Source organism: Suillus plorans, assembly GCF_016647745.1.
Source record: "Suillus plorans strain S12 chromosome Unknown HD556scaffold_29, whole genome shotgun sequence".
In the NCBI taxonomy this organism is placed as follows: Eukaryota; Fungi; Basidiomycota; class Agaricomycetes; order Boletales; family Suillaceae; genus Suillus; species Suillus plorans.
In genome coordinates, this window is record NW_024537413.1 from 106,643 (window position 1) to 126,648 (window position 20,006).

General features: G+C 49.8%; 6 protein-coding genes across 6 annotated transcripts; 4 read left to right on the forward strand and 2 right to left on the reverse strand.

The window, feature by feature from the left end:
• HD556DRAFT_1373314 (Peroxin 13, N-terminal region-domain-containing protein) lies at positions 1 to 1,400 on the forward strand. The gene has a single exon (XM_041303008.1). It carries the CDS (start codon positions 37 to 39, stop codon positions 1,192 to 1,194), a length of 1,158 nt encoding a protein of 385 aa, XP_041160009.1. The 5' UTR covers positions 1 to 36; the 3' UTR covers positions 1,195 to 1,400.
• HD556DRAFT_1373317 (uncharacterized protein) lies at positions 1,401 to 5,015 on the reverse strand. Its single transcript, XM_041303009.1, has 2 exons — positions 4,034 to 5,015; positions 1,401 to 3,978 (listed from the first exon to the last, which is right to left on the reverse strand). The coding sequence occupies exons 1-2, from the start codon at positions 4,733 to 4,735 to the stop codon at positions 1,624 to 1,626; spliced, it is 3,057 nt and encodes a 1,018-aa protein (XP_041160010.1). The 5' UTR covers positions 4,736 to 5,015; the 3' UTR covers positions 1,401 to 1,623.
• Positions 5,016 to 5,896: 881 nt separating this feature from the next.
• Positions 5,897 to 9,676, forward strand: HD556DRAFT_464638 (uncharacterized protein). The gene is made up of 3 exons (XM_041310678.1): positions 5,897 to 6,266; positions 6,327 to 9,517; positions 9,577 to 9,676. The coding sequence occupies exon 2, from the start codon at positions 6,334 to 6,336 to the stop codon at positions 9,502 to 9,504; it is 3,171 nt and encodes a 1,056-aa protein (XP_041160011.1). The 5' UTR covers positions 5,897 to 6,266; positions 6,327 to 6,333; the 3' UTR covers positions 9,505 to 9,517; positions 9,577 to 9,676.
• A 571-nt stretch (positions 9,677 to 10,247) lies between these two features.
• On the forward strand, positions 10,248 to 11,320 carry HD556DRAFT_465119 (uncharacterized protein). The gene is made up of 5 exons (XM_041310681.1): positions 10,248 to 10,298; positions 10,368 to 10,711; positions 10,765 to 10,813; positions 10,868 to 11,091; positions 11,140 to 11,320. The coding sequence occupies exons 2-4, from the start codon at positions 10,539 to 10,541 to the stop codon at positions 11,072 to 11,074; spliced, it is 429 nt and encodes a 142-aa protein (XP_041160012.1). The 5' UTR covers positions 10,248 to 10,298; positions 10,368 to 10,538; the 3' UTR covers positions 11,075 to 11,091; positions 11,140 to 11,320.
• Positions 11,321 to 15,788: 4,468 nt separating this feature from the next.
• HD556DRAFT_1308476 (uncharacterized protein) lies at positions 15,789 to 17,985 on the reverse strand (the record flags this gene model as incomplete). Its single annotated transcript, XM_041300141.1, has 10 exons — positions 15,789 to 15,889; positions 16,058 to 16,107; positions 16,136 to 16,233; positions 16,289 to 16,368; positions 16,402 to 16,410; positions 16,448 to 16,466; positions 16,527 to 16,655; positions 16,961 to 17,169; positions 17,597 to 17,614; positions 17,817 to 17,985. 10 exons carry the CDS (start codon positions 17,983 to 17,985, stop codon positions 15,789 to 15,791), a joined length of 882 nt encoding a protein of 293 aa, XP_041160013.1.
• A 1,206-nt stretch (positions 17,986 to 19,191) lies between these two features.
• Positions 19,192 to 19,853, forward strand: HD556DRAFT_1308477 (uncharacterized protein; the record flags this gene model as incomplete). Its single annotated transcript, XM_041300142.1, has 3 exons — positions 19,192 to 19,467; positions 19,543 to 19,668; positions 19,701 to 19,853. The coding sequence occupies 3 exons, from the start codon at positions 19,192 to 19,194 to the stop codon at positions 19,851 to 19,853; spliced, it is 555 nt and encodes a 184-aa protein (XP_041160014.1).
• Between the last annotated feature and the right edge of the window lie 153 nt (positions 19,854 to 20,006).

The following is a 20,006-nucleotide window of genomic DNA, read 5'->3' on the forward strand; positions in this document are numbered from 1 at the left end:
TCTATCTCTTCGTCGTTGGCAACGGTGAGTACGGCTATGGCATCACCACCAAAACCTTGGGAGCGGGGCACAGCAGCAGCAGCCCCAGCAACAACCATCGCTCCCGCATCATCGTCAACTACGACAAGTTTCTCTTCAGAACTACCTTCAGTGCCTGCACGTCCCTCAGCTCTCTCCAACTCATCTACATCTAACCTTGCACCTTACAACACCCCATATTCTCCGTACTCACGATTTGGGTCCTCGCCATACAGCTCAAGCATGTACGGCGGCTATAGCGGAGTGGGCAGTGGCTATGGTACTGGGTACGGCGGCGGCTATGGTACTGGGTACGGCAGCAGCTATGGTGGATATGGCATGAATGGCATGAACAGTATGTATGGCGCCATGCCCGGAATGCCCGGAATGGGTGGAATGGGTGGAATGGGCATGTATCCTGGTATGGATCCCAACAATATTTCCCTTTCACAGACCCTCGAGACCACGACCCAACACACCTTCTCCCTCCTCCACTCCATCGTCCAGACCTTCTCGGGCGTAGCACAAATGCTCGAGTCCACATTCATGGCGACGCACAGCTCGTTTTTCGCAATGGTCGGCGTCGTCGAGCAGTTCAGCCACCTCCGCAATGCCTTGGGCAGTGTATTGGGCCTCTTTGGTCTTATACGGTGGATGAAGGAGCTCATTACCGGCCGGCCGAGTTCTACTAGCCTACAAGGTGAATTCAGAGAGTTCATTAGCGGAAAGCCCGTCCAGGGCCCCATGGGTCCTCCTCCTATCAAGCCCAGCCGAAAACCCATCATCATATTTTTCCTCGCTATCTTTGGCGTTCCTTACGCCATGACGAAGCTCATAAAAATTCTCAATGAGCGTGCGATGCAACAGCAACAAGCACAGATCGGACCTGGTGGCCCGTTAGGTCCCCTCGATCCGTCGACACTTACTTTTGCACGCGCACTATATCCATTCACGCCTTCATCTCCATCAGAGCTTGCGCTGAAGGAGAATGACATCGTCGCTATCATGGGAAAGCTGGATCCCAGCACTGGTGTGGAGGTAGATCCACGGTTAGAGGTGGAGAGTGAGTGGTGGAAAGGTCGGACACGCGAGGGCCGTGAAGGCTGGTTCCCAAAGAAGTGGGTCGAGGTCCTCGAGCGGAGGAAACCTGCGGAAGAGGACAAGAAGGTAGTTTGAGTATCAGATTCTCAGTCCTGTCGCCGCTATTTTTTTGATTTCAATCATTGTTTTTTGATTATTGTATCACAGATATACGATGTACATCAGCTTTATCATACTACTCGAAAACTATGCGGTCTTGTAACTGATAGCTTCATGTAACGCCGTAGCTATGTAACGCATGGTCCGTTACTAAACCTGCCCTTACTCGCTCAGACACAGAAACCACAAGGACCAATGACGATGCAAATCGATTGACGACAGATACACATAAAACTCGACGATTATATCAAACAGAACTAGTAAGGTAAAAGCAAGGCCTAACCAGTAAGCCGCGAAAACAGTATAGCAAAAAAAACAATCAAACGATCAGTGACCACAGCATTAGAAAATAATCGCGAGTTGTCCGTCTTATCATGAAACCAACTAAAAAAGAACGAAAAAACATTACAAATGTCTAGCGGAGCCAGAGCTTTGGCCGAGGCGCGAAGCCCAGTTCTCCATCTCCATCTTGGCCTTTGGCCATTGAGCCGTCCGAGCACTGGATGACGTAGACACTTGCTGCGCAGCACGGGTCGTTTCTGTCCTGGTCTCGATCGCGGGCGCTGATTTCTTCTTCCCTTTCCCTTGCTCCCAGATACTCGTGGTTGGCTCATTGGTGATCTTTTTGTGGGAAATGGCAGCGGCTGAAGTGCTTTTCACAGGAGCGTGGACGTGGACGTTCTCCTGCGGGTCAGGCCCCTCGAAGCCAGGGATCTCGCCTCCGCTGATGGCGTATTGCATCCAGAGGGCATTCTCCATGCTTTCGCCCAAATCTTCATCGCCGCTCTCTTCTTCTGCTTCCTTTGATGGCGTCCATACCATGTGTTGGGCAGATTCGTCTGCGGTGGGGTGCGCTTTGGCGAAGCTGCTCCAGTGAGGAGCGGATTCGGTTGAGGCTTGTGAGAAGGGTTGCCCATTGGTGAGGTTGTCCCAGTAGGAAGATCCCCATGCGTCGCTTTCTGCTTCACCAGTATCCAGACCCCCTGGTATGGCAGATGCGGGCCGGATCTGGTCCCATTCTTCCTCGTCCTCCTCGTCCTCGTCCTCTTCCTCGTCCTCCTCTTCATCAACATCTTGGACCAGAGCAGATTTCGAAAAGGACTGAGCACCACGACGGGCCTCTGGCTGCGGTACCACCTTCTTCGCCGCCGCCGACGCACCCTTGAGCCCAACACCCCAAGCAGTAGCAGCCGGCTCAGCATCTTCATCAAGCTCTTCCGTGACGGTAACCTTTGTTTTCTTAGTCGATACCGAACTTTTCGGCGCGTTCCACGTCTGGAAAGGATCTTCCATGGGTTCTGCGGGTATAATTGGGCCTTTCCCTTTCCCTTTCTTCCCAGGCGCGGTCCATGTCTGGTAAGGTTCTGCCGTAGATTCTGCAGGTGCAACTGGGGCTTTGCCTTTCTTCCCCGCTGCCGCCGAACCCCAGACAGGAGCAGATGCCACAGGAGGAGCTGGCTCGACGACCGCCTCTTGAGCGACAACTGCAGCCTTGCCCTTCTTAGCAGGCGCAGGCATGGTAGCTCGTGCAGCTTTGGGGTTCCACGTGGAGAACAAGGGATCAGCGTCTTCATCTGGCTCCTCCTCAATCATCACAAACAATGGACTGCGAGCGCCTTTTGCACCCTTTGCACCCTTTGCTGGAGGAGGCTCCGCATCGGCATCGGGCACTTCGTTGAAAGTGACGGTTTTGGGCTGTTGGGTGTCAACTGACGTCTTCTTGCCTTTCTTGCCCGTTGTGGCGTGTGTAGTGGGAGGTGGGGATGGAACGACGGGTTCAACAGGCTCGTCGTGCGAGCTTGCGCTTTCTGTCTTTTTCAGCACACTAGGTCGGTTGAGGGTGGAGGCAGGCTGTTTGCCTTTTGCCAAGCTCGCAGCTTCCGCCTGAGCCTTCACGAATGCAGCTTCGTCGAAGCCGGGTATAATGTCATGGGAACGAGCGCTAGCAGACTTCTTGAGTATGCTGGGAGGATCAGGCTTTGTGGGCAGGCTGCCCGTGGAGAGGTTCTCTTTTTGACTGGCGAGTTTAGGAGCGGAATGAGTCGTCCATCCCGGCTGGGAAGCAGGGGGTATCTTGGAAGACGAAGCGCTCGCGTTCAAGCGAGTCTGATTAATCGCCTTCTGAGCAGCGACCTGCTGAAGGAACCTATGTTCCTGCAACCTCCGATCGCGTTCCTTATCACACAGCTTCTTCCTCTCTAGCTCCTTAGACTCGCGAAGCGACATCATGTTTTCCTCGTGTTCGTGCAATGTAAGCAGTCTGCTCTCTTTCGAGCTAGTGCTATTGCTGCTCTCGAGCTGTCTCGCGAGCTCGATCTCGATAGCAGATGCCTTTGCGTGGAATTGCTGAATCATCTGAATCCGGACTTCCATCTTGTACTCGAGGAAATCGGCAGCCATTTTGGCTTTGAGAAGTTCTTCATCGATCGGTTCGGCTTCCTCTTCGGCGATAACAGGCCCGATGTAACGTTTACCTGGGACAAGAGTGTGGTTGGCAGTTAGGGGTGATATTTTCGAAGAGGGCTGAGGGGGAGAGTTATTTGGAGCGGTTTGAGAGGAGAACAGGGGAGAAGATGCGGCGGATGGTTGCCGGGATATGTTATCTGTGGCGCGATTTCGGTTGGTTGACTGGGAGGCGCCTTGGGGTGCTAGTCCAGCTTCGGAGGCCCAGCCTTGGAAGCCGAGTGCTGTGCTAGTGTTTGAGCTAGTGTCAGCTGGGGTGCGACCCGTGCTTAGGTTGCTCAGGGTTGCCAGGTTATCCTGCGCACAGCACCATGTCAGGGTGACACGTCATGATAACAAATTGAAGACGTACCATGGCGAGCTCCGGCAGCTTTCTGGCTTGCTTGGCTGGGGAGATAGTGTCCATGAAGAAGGAAGATGGATTGACGAGCTGGAAATTGGCTGTAACGGGTGTTGGTGGTGATTGACGGATTGTGAAGAAGGGAGAAGAATCTCCAAGTTGAGGTTCTTCGACTGCCGAGGCCACTGGCTCCTCTAATTCGTTGGCATCAAAGGGGGTGGGATGATTTTCTTCTTCTTCATTGTCGTCATAGAACGCATTAAAGACGTCGATGACAGACTGCTGTTCTTGTTCTGTGATATCTGTCCAATCATCTACGCGGAGCTGCTGTGCAGCGAGACGACTATTCCACTCTTCATGAGCGGGTTCAGCCAGCTGAGTCATGATCTCGGAGAGTTTTTTCTCCATCTCTGCGTGACGAGCGTTCTGTTGCATTCTAGATGTTAATTTCTTGTATTTGGTGTCGAGCTCTTTGGTGAGTTGGTCTACGAGTTTCTTCTTCTGTGGCTCGTACCAAGTAGAGATGAAATCTAGCCATTCTTTGCGAACTTTGGTTGAAGGGGATTCGATGACGGGTGGAGACGGAGGTGGAGGTGGCGGGGATGGGGCTTGTTTGACAGGTGGTGGAGTTGGCGCTGGTTTAGGAGGGGGAGGAGCAGCAGGCTTTGCTGGAGCAGGAGTGCTCTTTGCAGCTGTTCGACGTTTTGGAGGCATTGATCAAGTGGGAGGGATTGAAAGATGTATGTTGATTTTTTTGTGTATAGTAAGTATGTGGTTCGATTAGTGACTCGTGCGGCATATGGAGCGCTGAGGGATGGCAATTCCCAAATTTCCAGAAAAAGGTGATATCGAGTTTAGGATCGATCCATGATAGGGAAGATGTGATCACGGCTGCCTGTAAATTTATGGGATCGAGTGAGATTAGTTGCGGTACATGGTGGGACACTTCTGTGATCTGAGAACAGCTAGTTTGTTTGTTTTACCACTGGCAGTGCTTACTATATTATTTTTTAGAAGGAACCGGTTCAACATACGCCTCGTGTTTACCTCGAGGACACCTTATTAGGTTTAGTATTCTGTGCCTTGCCAGCTCTATCACCGACTCGTCACGACGACAAGTCTCGATAAAACTTGGATTGAGCAACGCTAGACTATTCACTGCCCTAGTACTAACCCATACGGTATTCCCTAGGACATCATTCTCCCATCGTTGAGAGTAATCCCACCATGTCGGAATTCACTTACTACTAACCTGCTGCAGTGTGTTAACTTGCTGTTCGCTGTCATGGGAAACTTTAGTCATTATTCCCCCGCTAGACAAGGCGTCAATCACTTGGCAATTACTCGTCACTCGTTGGCACAGTTCCAGGGACTTAAAAGCCTTGCCCTCACAAATCACAATATTTCCGAGGTAAACACACGTTGTTTTATGTTGACCGTCATCACCCTCGACGTTCCCCGTACAAGTGAATGTTTGCAACGTATTGTCAACCGATGACTCAACTTTGGTCACAGTTTCGCCAACTGCACGTTTACATGATCATCTCGTTCGACCTTCAAGCCAATTATTTACAACAGTGCATGCAATCGCTATCAACATCCACCCTTGTTCTTTTTCGTGAGCCCTAAGCTTCGCGGGACTTAATCAGGCTTCAAAGTAAGAAGTACCGAGAGAAAAAAAGATGCAACGATAATAAACGTGTGGGGTATCTTGGATACTGCTAATTGTGGTCAGTTCATCGAGCTCCAGTCGGACGCCTTCTACTGCTCTAGCAGTACTACTGCAGTTTCGACATCATCGGCTTAACCGTTCCTAACGCACAGTTTCTACGTTCTAGTAACGGGGTAAGCAATCTCTTCTTTCCAGATCAATTGATCTAAACGTACATAGTCTTATAATCGCAATCAGTTCATCCTCATGTCTAGCCTGTGATCACTGATCATATCTACCCTCCTGATTCTTGCAATCTACATCTCTCAGCCCTCTACTACCCTGATTTTCTATCTATCTGCCAGCTTCATCGTGAATGCTGCTGGTCCTTTACCAGCTGCGTAAGTCCGTCCGCCTATATTATATTCAAACTTCCCCAACGCGTGCCCCAACACGAGGCATAATCACATCACAGGCTCCTCGCAATCAGACTTAGCCGCCGTCTTCTAAACAGAGTGTTCGAGGTCATCTCACATCATTTCCACTCCATTTCACTATTCTCTTCAATCCGCCAAAGCCAGCGACTCCTCGACTGTACGGTACTCAAACTATTCTACTCAATCTCATCATATTTTGCTGATCTACCTCTTACAGACACGTCATGACGACCCTGTTTCAAACTACCACTGAATCATCTACCAATCAATCCGCTGCTGATTTCGAGCCTGACGAACAATGGAAGAGTCGTCTCAAAGTCGATATCGAGAACAACTTGCGTTCCATGGTCGACGAAGCTAAACAGAACCTGCATGACACCCTCAAGAGAGCCCCAGTCAGCGCTCTCGACCGCGAACGCTTGACCGAGGAACACCTTGCTACCATGAAGAACATCCGTAATCTTGCCGAGGAGCAATTCCGTATTGCCCTAGAGCGCGAACGCCAAGAACGCCGTTGGGCTGCCGGTCAGGCCTTAGATCAAGAATGGTCAGACACAATGATAAAGGAGCAACAAGCTATCCTAGACAAGATTGAAAGAGAACGCAAAGATAAAGCTGCTCATCCTTCTTCTTCCTCGCAGCCTATCGCAGATCCTTCAATATCCCGTTCTAGCCGTTCTCCAGAACGTGTTTGGACCCCACACGAGCAAGCGGAATTAGAGCACGAGGCAGATTACTTCCCTCGTTTACCCAGTCGGGAGTTTGAGGAAGACCACGTACCACCACCTCGCGATACCGGCAAGGCTCGTGCCGGGTCTGTCAGTAGTTCTGGAGTGGGATCATACAAACCACCATCTACGTTGGATACGACAGACAGAGGTTTTGAGCGCCCAAAGCCTTCACCCACTATCGACGAACTAGACGACATGCCTAGATCTGCTCGTTCACCTACGGATGCTCAGGACAGCATCAGACGCGGAAGTCTTCGCCGCAAAACTAGCATTTCTACCAGACAACTCCCAGAATTCTGGCACCCTTCTATCACGCCTGAACAAGACGCTCAGATGTCTCGTACTTTCAGTATCGCGCGTCGTGGGAGCACAGCGAGCACTACCTCTTCCTATCGGGGTGCACCATCAGTGTTCAACATCCCGTTTTCTTCCGAGCCGCACGATATCATGCCCAGTGCGTCGGAGAGAGAAAGAGAGCGCATTTCGGCTGTGGAACAAGAGTGGAATTTCATAGATAGAGCAAGAGATAGAGAGAGAACGACGTCGTACACTTATGCTGAAGCTCGGGCTAGCATAGCGACTACGCCTCAGCGGCTGGACGACCGTTATCCACCGCCCACATCTGCGCCCATCCTAAGCTCCGCAATCGCATACTCACGCCCCTTAGAGAGCCCAAGCTCCGCAGTCCCCATCGCATACTCTCGCCCTGCAGACAGCCCAAGCTACACCCGTTCCTCAGACAGCACTCGCCCCCCACCCTCAGCCAGCAGACCCATCGCGACCAAGAAATCCTTCACGTTTGACGATGGCGGTTTCCAGTCCAGCCCGAGTCCCAAAGGCTGGAATGGCCCCTCACGCTCGCCGTATGACACCCGCTACGAGACCTCGCGCTCTCCCCAGACACCAGAAGAAGTCCCGCGGAGTTGGCAGTCTTCCAATTTGCGCGCGAGGCTGTCGTCGCAGGACATGCGTTATGGGTATAATGCGGGCGAGAACGGGTATTATCCTGCTCGACCTGTTCATACGCATCACGAGGTGTCGGAGGGGGAGTATGATGTAGATCTTGATGATGCTGAGTGGCGGGAGTATGATGAACGCCAGATGCGTCAGAGAGAGGATAGTGTGAATTTGAGGAGGAGGGAGGAGGAAGTTGCTCGGCGTGAGCAGGAATTAAGGAGACGGGAGGAGGATGCGAGACGGGAGGAGGAGGCTAAGCTAAAGGAGGAGGAGCTCAAGCGCAAGGAGGAGGAAACTAAACGCAAGGAGGAGGAAACTAGGCGGAAGGAGGATGAAATCACACGCAAGGAGGAGGAAGCTAGGCGGAGACAGGAAGAGGCCGATCGCAAAGAGCTCGAGGTCCGGAGAATGGAGGAGGAGGCGAGGAAGAAGGAAGAGGAAACTAAACGAAAGGAAGATGAAATCCAGCGGAAGGAGATGATTGCGAGGAGGAAAGAGGAGGAAGTTAGGAGGCAGGAGGCCCAGGCCAGGAGACGGGCGGAAGACCTTCGAAAACAGGAGGAGGAAGTGGCCAGGCGTTTAGAGGAGGAGGAGAAACGTGTTGCGCTAGAGATTTCGCGAAAGTCTATGGAAGCGAAACGCAAGGAAGATGAAGTTAAACGCAAGGAGGAGGACGCTAGGCTCAAGGAAGAGGCAGCACGCGCCAAAGAGGAAGAGATCCAGAGGAAGGAGGAGGAACTTATGCGACGGGAGGAAGAGTTGCTTCGCCGGGAGGCAGAGGCGATCCGCAGATCAGACGACAAGCAGAAGGTTCAGCAGGATGAATTTCGGAAGCGCGAAGAAGAGATACGCCGCCAGCGCGCAGAAGAGAAGAAGAGGCAGGAAAGGTTCGAATGGGAGACCTGGGGTTTTTATCCACCGGAGACTGGTCGACCCACGCCACCTCCCCAGATGGCTACTTCTCCATCTCAATCTTCTTCGTCTTCTACGGGACCTTGGCCAATTCCCAATCGTAGTGATCGTAGCATGCCTGGACCAAGTCCGCCCACAGATAGAAGCAGCTCCGGATCGACCAGTACTAGTCGTAGCAGTGCTGCCTGGACATCCTCGACTCGGCCGAGCTCGACAGCCAGCTCGCAGTCGCCGAGCACACCTAAGCCACCAACGCCGTCAGCCCAGCAGAACGCCAAAACAACGTCCGGTCCCCCACCCACCCCCTTTTCAGAAGCGGATTTCCACCGTCGTCAGGCTGAACAAGCTCAGCAGCGCGAGGAACAATTCCGTCGGGAGCAAGCCAAGTTAGAGCAGGAAAGACTCTTAAAGGCTGGAAAAGCCTTGGGAAAGCAGGACACTATCAGACTTTTCGAGCACCATCGCGGTCAGTGGGATAAATTGCAGATATCTGGCGTGTTGGGCGTTTTGGTATGGGACGATTTCCCGTGGCCTGTGTTCAAACGGCCAAGTGGCCCCGATGACGTGACAGCTCCTTACATCACAGCCTACATGTTATCCTCTCTGCATCCTGTCGACAAGCCTCCGAAGGACCGCATCAAGGAGAACATCAGACGATGGCATCCTGATCGTTTCGAGACCCAGCTACTACCGAAAGTCAAGGAGAGCGACAGAGACATCGTGCGAGATGCTGCTGGTACGGTGGTCAGGGTGCTGAACGATCTCCTACGTTCCAGCACACAAGAATTTGCTTGAGAACGCACACGGAGTAAGCACGCACCTCAGTGTTTGCATGACTTGCGGAGTGCTGACTTGATGTTTTTGTAGCTCTTTCACATGTATGATACCCGCTCAATCATTTGTATGCTGCACACGGATTACATGGCTTATGACATGGTGTATGAGAATTGAATATTCATGTTTTTTTATCGGATTTGGTTGTGGCGTGTACGGTAATATGTTGTTGAGGACGCGCAAAAATCGGGAATTTATTCTCTGGTCTTGATTATGTCGCAGGTCGAGTAGCGCGTGAGCCAGTGGATGGAGATCGTCCTAAGAAATTCGAGAGGAATAAAGTTGAGTTTGATGCAAACTTCACAAAGTTCGAAAAAAAAATGCAGGTCTGTCAGATCCAGACTTCGATGTCATAGTGAAACTCACCAGCTAGTGATTTCGGTGGCTTGTATTTATACGTACGATTCTGTTTCATGTAGGAGATCTCGGTACTGAATTGATTGCGGGTCTTCCGGAGCTGGCGGCAGGGCCGCTTGCCCTAAACTCTTTCTACGAGCGCCCATCACCAGTGCAAATCGATTCAGCGATTGTTTGACCAATTTTGCATATGCATGCGTTGTGCATGTGCATAATGTTTGTGTAAGTCCGTAATTTGTGCCCCACGCGTTTGCTTTATTCCAAGTCAGTGTAGTTGAATCACGCACCATTCGTCCCTGCCGCAACCCCGGTTTGATACGGCCATTCCCTTGTGTTTCAAGTTAGCCCTCAATTGTATCTCTCGCGGACTAAAACACGACAACTACAAACCCAGAGCGGTGAGCAGTTGATTCACTCGCTATGACTGCCTGCACCGGATGAACTTATTCACCACTTATGCCAGCCAGAGATTTTGTCTCTGAAGCCTGGCATCACTGCCGTGTGTATACAATCGGGCCATGGCTGTATTCTTAACACAGCGGTTAACCTCTCCGCTGAAAGTGTCACAAACATGAAACAAGGCCAATTGACTGGTAAATATCACTTTACCTCAAGACCTTCTGTTTCTTTTTCCAATCATGTATGATCGGTTCTCTTTGATTTCTGGCTTGATCTCTCTGGCCCTCTCGTGTTCTTACTCTGGCACCAATTTGCTGCATCCCAATCCCCACCATTTCTCTTCGGATACCTTCGCAGCGGTTCGGACCTTCGAAATGTTGATCTTGGTGAATTCGATGGCGTTACGAACATGGTAGTTGCCGAGATACCCGAAACTATTGTCATGAGGAAACTGACTTCTGATAGTTTCATATTTACATTTGAATACACGCGTAAAGTTATACTTTCGCAACAGGTATAGTCCCTTTTCTTGCCGTGAAGATTGCTCTAAACTTTTGGAACGAAGAAGCGACTTATTTGTAACGTCCGACTATTACCTTTGCGAATGCAAGTTCTTGTTGTGCGCTCCGCGAATCGTCCGCGGTTAGCACCACCGACCAATCCCTCGCCTGGCAGTCTACCTATCATTCCTGGTGTCATCTTCACTGTTGCATGGTCACCAGCGGGAACCAACAAGTGCATTTTCTCTCTGCTGCTGGAGCAACATATCAGCTAGCAGCTGACATCAAGGAGGTCAGTACTTTGCATTTACTCTGAGGATCCATAACTGATAAGAAAAAGGCTGCGGTGCGGCGGAGTATGATCATACTCGTTCTATGGCTTCTACGCACTAGGGTCTTTTTAGCTTGGTTCCTCTTCGATGATGCAAGGTGGCAATGGCGCCGATATTAACGACTAAGAGTGGGTCCCGACCACGGTCTTACTAGGGCCCCAGGGGTGGTCCGAGAAACGAGACCGAGGTGTGAGAGGTAGTATGGTGGGTAAGGATCCTACTATACCCTAATATGATAACTCATTCGATGTCGTTTTCTGGGCTCGATGCAATGTTTTTAGAGTGCATGTATTCGACTAAACAGAACGAAAATCTATTAATACCTCTCGACCTCTAAACACGACAATCAAATCTACAGGCTCGATCTATATCGACACGTATCGCTTGTTTCTAGTCCATTCCTTGTTCGAAAGGAGGAAGATACTGTTTCCAATGCAAAGGTTTGTAGCTAGCTACGGTAGAATTTATCCCGCACCTCGGCGCGATTTTTTTTTGGGCGCAAAAAACGTTTGCTGTGTCTCCATATGCCGATTCACGTCAATATTAATGCCGACAACTTGAAGGTGCTTCGAGTGCTTTAAAAAAACCCGATTCCTATCTTTCGGATGGAAACGGCATGCCCCATGAGGATCCAGAGAGTCAAGCAACTCATAGTGCATGCTGTTTCTGGCAGGAGAGCATGCCCTATGAAAAACTGTACATGATACCATTTTTATAAGTCGGTTTCACGATGACGGCACGCATTTCTCGCTTGCCCTACCCGATAATATATTGCTCAGCTATGTAAACTAGGTACTCCCACCTCATCGCCCTTCCAAAAGGGTTTTCGCTGCCCAGACCGCCATACGGTGGCCGACCACGACGAGCGTGCGCTGTCTGGGGTCTGTGCCAAGCCTGCGTGCCCGGGGTACGCGCTTAGTCATCCTCGTTGTTGATCTACGAAACAAACTAGCTAGATTTGTCGGACTACACGTCACAGTTAAGGTACTACATGGTTGACCGGGACCTATCTAGTACTAGTATCAGGCTATCACCATGTTTTTCAACTCCTGCCGAATTCCGGGGATATCAACGTGCAAACTACATGCTGATCAGTGGCGTAGCGGAAGCATTTGGTGAGGTCAACCGCCGGCGGGAGTTTTCAACATGGTCCGACTCAGTTCTGGACTAACCTTTAACTAGTCACTGGTGGTATATGGTACTGAGTTGACTGTAGTAAGTCCTGGTATCTCGAACCTGTTACATGAAATCCAATGCTCTGGCCGTCTTTATCACATAGATCCGAGAAAATGATATGTGTGACATGAATAGGTTGATGATCATCCCGCGTGCCCCACGGGGAACCCACGATGAACCATCGATGAACAACAACTGCGACGTGGCAGTTCACTTACTGGATCACATCCTATGATTCCTATCACATCTCTATTTGCATTACTGCCACGACTCACGAGCCGCCACAGCCTGAGTGGCCATGGAGTACATGCGCCTCATGTATTTCCCGAACTTCCTCCATTTTGAAACTCGGTCCACACTCCCGGAGGGCTTCGGTTCACATGCAGATGCTCTGATGGGTCTTGTATTCAAACTTATGATTTGTCTTGAACCTTCCTGATTATGATGAAGAGAATTTTTCTATCGTTGAGGATATCGCAGCAACCTGGTACGTGGCCGTTCTCTCGGGTGCGATTTGATTTGAGCTCCTTTTTGTTTTTGTTTTAGCCGGCCTTCCTACTAGTAGGCGCGGTTATTGTACACTGATCTTCAGAACCCAGACTCGTCGGTATTCTGCTTGCACCGTCGCTTCTTGGTCGGTCCCCTGTTCAGTGCCAATCAGTGTTCTGTCAAGATTACTGATTGGTATCGGGGCTATGCGAATGATTCGGACCTAGGGGCTGCAGAAGAACTTGCTTTGCAAATACTGCCTGTGTCATCAAGAGAATAATGTTTCTTCTTTGGACAAGGTATCTATACCATTATGTGAACGTCACCCTCACAGTGCGCTTGCCATGCAGAGCATACTGAGTTGATCAATGATGACATATTTTACCCCAAACGCAATATATGGGTGAATCACGACAACAGGGAGCTGCTAAATTTTTTCCCTGACAACTGCAGGGTGAAACAACGAGCACCCTTGGAGACACTAGTGCTGATGGCCTTACTACCAATCGTGATAGGGTTACACTACTACATCGTCGAGTTGAATACTTTTGAACTTTTCAAGTCTGTAAACTCCTCCGCCGAAATTTTGCAGAACTCGATCTGGCCATATTGTTTGCGACCACTGTGACAAAATCAAGGTTTCGATTCTTCGATTCGGAATACGTAGGACTGTCCCTTGCAGTGAGATAAGGCCATCTGATGACACCACGTCGATGCACGACGTGGATCGGTGCCGGCAATGAGAACGGATAATCCGAGAGAGCACCGTAAAGTCGCAGGGAAGCGAAGAGCGATAAGATTCTTGTTATAATCACGATTGCGAGTGCGCCCGTGCGTGTGCCGAACATAATTAATTGAGACCTGGGTATTGGAGGCATCCAAGATCTGAAGAAGTAGAAGGATACGTGAGGCTGCCCGAATCTGGAACGACAGGAAAAAGATAACCCGTCATATCCTTTTGTCCCTGCAATGCATGCTGATGCGGCGGCCCGCCTGGTGTCACTAGTGAAGTCACAGCTCGTTGGATCATGCAAAATCATTAGGCGAGCAAAGCGCAAGAAAGTTGTTGTCAGTGACATGGACAGTTGAACGTTGAACGTCGAACGCCCAGGAACACGTTATTATTGGTTGAATCACACGAAGTGAACCCTTCGCAGGGAAGCGTCGTCACTAAACAAGTGAGGCCACCGATTACTGAATGCCTACGCTGAACACTGTCAAGAAATGGCCATGAGTGCGGATCTTTTGTGTCATACCGACTCGGGTGGCGCTGACACTCCTAGGAATTACGTTGAGAATAGGAGCTCAATAAGCCTTTGGTTGACGACATCAATGAGCGGCTTGCATCCCGTGATGACATTCCTCGGTTCAAGGTAAACTACCGAGCAGAAGGAGTTATAGTTGAGCAGTTGCTTACGAGGAAAGATGCGTTTCATTGCTCGAAACTGTCGAGAAGTAATCATGGACATCACCGTTCATCTCAGGCATTGCGAGAGATTACAATTAAGCAGTTGCTTATGACGAAAGGTGAGTTTCTTTGCTTGAGATATCTTCAACCAGCTGATAAAGCTGAAGTTGAGAAGCAATCATGGACATCGCCGTTCATATTCGCATTACGAGGGATTGTCAGCAGATTGGCTTTCAGTCCATGCAAAGTTGGCTTCGACGCTATGTAAAGGGATGACCTCTCGTGGCATTATGATAATGGGAAGAACCGAAATGTTTACATACTGCAATTAAATAACGACATACAATGAGACACTGTTGAGATGAAAGCCTTGGGTGAGCTCACCTCAATTGATGAACGTCCAGGCCCTGAAGCATTTGGGGATGGAAAGACTAGACATAACTAGATGGGCCTGTCGGTCGAATGTCAGTTCCTGAGTCGTGATACGTCGACCATGATGGAGTTGAGAGAGTAAGCTGCTATGACAGCGCTGGAGCCTGAAAAACATGTTTTAGAGTTTTGCGAGCGCTGTTAGTGAAAGTTCAATCTGGCATGGATCGAACACGCGTTGTCATTTAGCAGGTGGGCCTCTCAGGCTCAATGGATAAAAAATTGTGTGATGCAAACGCCGTCCCGACTAAGATCATGATAACCTGCGAAGCTGCGATTATCATTGACCTTAGAGCAATAGAAAGAATCCGCGTTAATAACGCACCTAGTCCTAAACCACATATCGCCAGCTCGTGCTCGATTTTATGTTAACTGTGACTACATGGCAGGGTCTAGCCACTACTATTTTCCTTCCATGGTGGAAGACTGACTAATCAACTCGGAGATTCACGACGCCTGATCGATAATCAGCTGATCTATCAAACTCATGTCCCGCGGTCCCCGCCACCGCCGCAACGTTGTCCTCAAGCACACTCAAGCTGAAGCTATTGATATCTGACATCCAGAATAGCCTGTCCGTATCAACTCACAGAGTCAATGCGATGCCTCGCGAATAAAACGCCACCATGACCGACATCTAATTGAAGAGTGCTCAACAGCCGCCCATATCCCGAGTCAATGGTTTGTGCTATGTATACAATCCTCCGTTTAGGAACTTCATCATGGAACAAGTCCTAAGGACTCTTGGCAATGTTCGTAATTTCATTTCTATTCAAAATCCATTGGATTGGTTTCGGAGGAGTGCGATGATAGTACTTAGATGAAGTCACGCGTCGGTATTCGTCAGGTGCACCCACCTAAACAGTGAGCCCGGGTCACAAAAGTTTTACTGAAAGATGCTAGATTTGCATTTCCAACCCCATTTCTGTCTATCAGGGCTTCGCGACGGGTACAGTTCGCTATCTCATCAGGATATTGTGCTCACAAACCTTGTATGTCTCGGAGGGAACCTAGTCTCCTAGCTAGGATAAGGAAGACCGACATTCCTTCTTTATTACCTGTCCACAGTTTCTACTGATTCTCGCCTTGGTTCCAAACCAATCGGACAGCATGGTCAGCGTCAGATAACAGGGTTCAAGAAGTCGGCCTCATCATCTATTCAGCTTGAATGGGAACCACGTATGATGACGTTCCAAGGGTCCACCAGTTCGCGGCAAGGTCGGCGTCGGCTTCGATGCGCTCCTTCTCTATGTGACCTGCCGGTTGCTATTTTTCAGACTGACACTTCATGTGGAGGTCGACTTTGAGGGAAATGTGATGGACTCGTTAGAGATAGTAGCTGTCGCAACGTCGGAACCCTTCAGCTGTAGATCCGAAACTCGTAAGATTCTGAGTTCTCCGCGAGGCACCGTTTGGCAATCTACGTTCTGTGCCGTCTGCAACCAGGCCCATCAGTACCAACTCTTTCTTGAACCTCAAGCGAATTTCAGCAATCCGTTTACTTCGCGGGTAGAAGCCACACAAACAGAATTCCCGTCAAGGACTGCGTTATTTTGGTGTCCTTATCCCCGAGTGGAGTAAACAACAAGGTATACTGCGGCTGGTATCGGTGCCTCAGGCAACTTTTATATGTTTGTGATATGATTAGTACTTACATCAGGTAGGTCCGCGGCGGAATCGCATCTAACTCCAGGGTCCAGAATAGTCGCTGTGTGTGCTGGAGGAAGCTCTAGGCCTACATCGGCAGGCTGGTAACGTTTCAACTCACTGGTCAGTACTAGTCGCGGTGATGTTCGTGATTACATAGGACTTACACTTCAAGTCGTCCCGCGACTATCGCAGTGTCAATAAGCGAGAGCTATAACGTGACGAGCGCAACGGCAAATTGCTTACCCAGAGGGCCAGATCACTTGGTCCGCGGGTGTTCGGAGACCACGTGATAGATCCCGGGCGGTGAGTGGCACCACCCGAGATCGAAGAGTCCATCACTCTCTCCTCATCTCCGGCATAAGTACCCGAATACTAGTCTTAAAGGGTTCTAGCAGACGGCTGACGGCGCCACAACGTTTCAACTGACGCAACGTGCAAGCCGTGTGTGAGTTCATGAGCCGACATGTAGGAGGACTGAAATACATTGTAACCACGTAGTGGCATCTATCTAGTCACCACATGGATGTGCATTGTGCAAGAGCAGAGCAGAAGACCATTGAAATGTTAACCATCCCGATTACGGGACCCGAGTAGCATGTACATGTACTATGTACCCAATTCTATCTCGGCCAGGAAGAGTGGTTGTTGTTCGAGCTAGGCTCAAAGAATGTGACTACCTTGATGGGCCAAACTTTAGTGCTTGCCACTGTCGTGCAGAACTGCATATCTTTGTTGAATGCCCAAGCTGCGGTGCCTATTGGACGCCGCAAAAAGATCCGCGTCCCTGCCGAGTTGCGGAACATGCTTGGACGCAATAGCTGTGCTCTTTGCATTAAAGACACTTCATGTCCTGGCCAAACGTACGTTGTCAAAAGCAGCATGGAGCCTATCATGATCACGTTCTCAGTGATAATAAAACACTTGTCAATGTGGTTAGATATGCTTACTTTGACCGTTCGTGGTAGGCGGGAATGGAATCACGAAATGATCAGCAACCAGTTACGCTTCTCAGAGAGCCGTCCTGAGAGATTACTTGATAGTAATGATGGTCCCTTCCGAGTCGCGGAGCATGCTTGGTCGTAAGAGCCGTGCTCCTTGGATTAAAGACACATCATGTCTCTGCTAAGCGTTGTCAAAAGCAGTGTAGAGCCTATCACATAGACCTCATAATGAAATACTTGTCAGGGTAGTTAAATATGCTTACTTTGACCGTTCGCGGTAGGCGGGAATGGAATCACGGAATGATCAGCAACAAGTTACGCTTGAGATCAGTCCTGAGTGATTACTTCATAGTAATGATGGCATAAACTCACATGTCAACTTAAGCGGGCCTAAAAATTTGCGGGTTCGACTAGCAGCCGACACCTCGAAAATGTCGCTTCGGGATCACCTGGAATATTGGGCGCTCGCCTGTGGAAGGGCAATTTTGTTCTGCTGCTTAATTAAAGCTGCTGCATTCTGAATTTCTAGATTAAAATGCAATATGAATCTCTTGCAGACCTCTTGTTCATAATTATTGCCTTTGTAACGTACTGACCAGCGTATGCTGGCATAGAGAAGGGGGTTCCTTAGTGCCAATTGGTGGTGCCTCAATAAACAGACGGCCACTAAGGAGAGGAGAGACGGAGTTGAACGGACTGAACGCGTCGAAAACCCATTTAACTTGAGTTTGAAGCGCGAAACGGCGATCACGAGATAGCATTTCACTGGTAGCAAGTAAAGCGGGGTACTACTGCCACTTGTAGGGCAGACAACAATCGTGGACATATCAATGGATCATCAATGTTAACGTATGTTTTCCGCTAAAATCTGCACACGCTCACGGACCCGACCGAACGGCATCTTTGAAAGAGTGGAAGCGCGGCTTCTTTACGTGGATTTGTGGGTGAAGGGCTTGAAACTTTTCAAATGAGTTCTCAGGGCTTTCCGGGAGGTACTATCATTGGTGGAGAGGGACCGTTTGTCAAGCCCTTTGGTGTAGGACCCTGTGACACCCCGCAGTTGATCGTTGCGGGGACAGATTACAATGCAACTTGAGGCGCCGTAAGCATAAAAACTTTCGAGGTGCAAATAAGTTATGGAGGGTCGGTGACATGGAAGTCACCGCTGTTTACGAGGCCGAAACTATAGCTAGTCAGGGCAGGTCAGGGCGGATGTTGATTTGCACAGTGGAGCTTGGAGCTAATGTGACCGCGTGTCTATTAGAAGTCTAAGAAGGTGGAAGACTAAAGAAACAGACTTGAAAAAGGCACATGCGGCGACCTGAAAGCTGGGTTGAACGATCGTATACGTAGTATTGGAGTGAAACCCCGAGGCCGTGTGAGGTTGTGGTGTAGACTGTTGCCATTTGGCGTTGTCTGCATCAATTAAAATTGTTTGCTTATCGCACCCGACAACCGCTGACAGGCGCTTGTTGGTGGTCTGAATCTGGGATGGTGATACCCTCGGTGAAAGAAATTCTGCCTTAGCTCGTTTTTCATGGCAGGTTCTGTCGACTGTGACATGCCCTCGACGATGAAAGAATCAGTGGAATGGGACACGTTGCCTCGCGTCGTGTGGACTAAGAACCTTCTCTTCCAGGGATAGGTGCAGGGGCGCCAACGCACTGTACCCGAAGCTACCAGATGAATAAATTTGAGGGGTTCTGCTTATGTTAGCGACGGAACCCACGAACGGTAACGAACCAGTCGGAAGCTGAGAATCAAAAATGGAAAGTCTAGAAGCCAAAATGATATTGCAGCACCGTTACAGATCTGAAAAGATCGGAAGGCCAATCTTAGTTAACTCGTATTTTTTTGGAACGAAACTTTATGTGATTTTCCTAACGAAAAGGCCCTGCAAGTTGCCGCACCTCTAATAAAATGCACTCTCTCGGTTCTCCTTTTTTCATTTTCGTCCCCAGTCAAACATGGCTGCCAGTATGTCCGAAGACGACGTGGCTTACACTGCCCTCCTTCGTCAACTATTATCCGACAACTCAACTACACGCAACGCTCGCGTACACTCTTGGATAGAGCACCAGTATGATTTTGCTCTCTCAGAGTCAGATACCCAAGTCAACGAAGATGATAGTGCCTCTCTAGGCTGTTCCCGGGCCCCTTCTCCTTCACCATCCTCCTCATTGGGAGCCCACCGTACCTTCTGTTCTGACAGACCCGACTCTCCCCTCCTACCGCGCTCATCGGTAGAACGTTCTTCAACACCAGAGCCTTGTCCATCTTATGATGCTCTATTTTTTCCCATCTCTCCTTCTCCTCAGACTCTTGCTGAGGATGAGGCGAGGGAAGAGCGCGAACGGGAACGCGCACTTCGTTTCCTCGTGCAGGAAATGTCACACTGGAAAATGCAGTCCGGTTCCACTCCTCCGCGCAAGAATATGGACAAGGTATTTCTATTTCTCATCCGCTATTTATCGAGTTAAAATTCGTTCACTTAGCCCTTACCTTGTCCACCACCACCCTCGCCAGCGACGTCCACAACGCAGTCCACTTCGTCGCGTGTCATGCGTTCGCGTTCCTCATCAATGCGCATCTCACGACTGCCTTCATTCACAAGCACGTTGTCATCTGATCAGAGCCAACCACAAGATATATTTACACCGCCATTGCCTGTCTCCGTAATCGTTCACGGGGATGCTCAACATGAACTTATTTCAGACCTCAAACGTTCCGATTCGATTTTCCTCCGACGCATGGAATCATTAAATATGAAAGTTCAGGATGA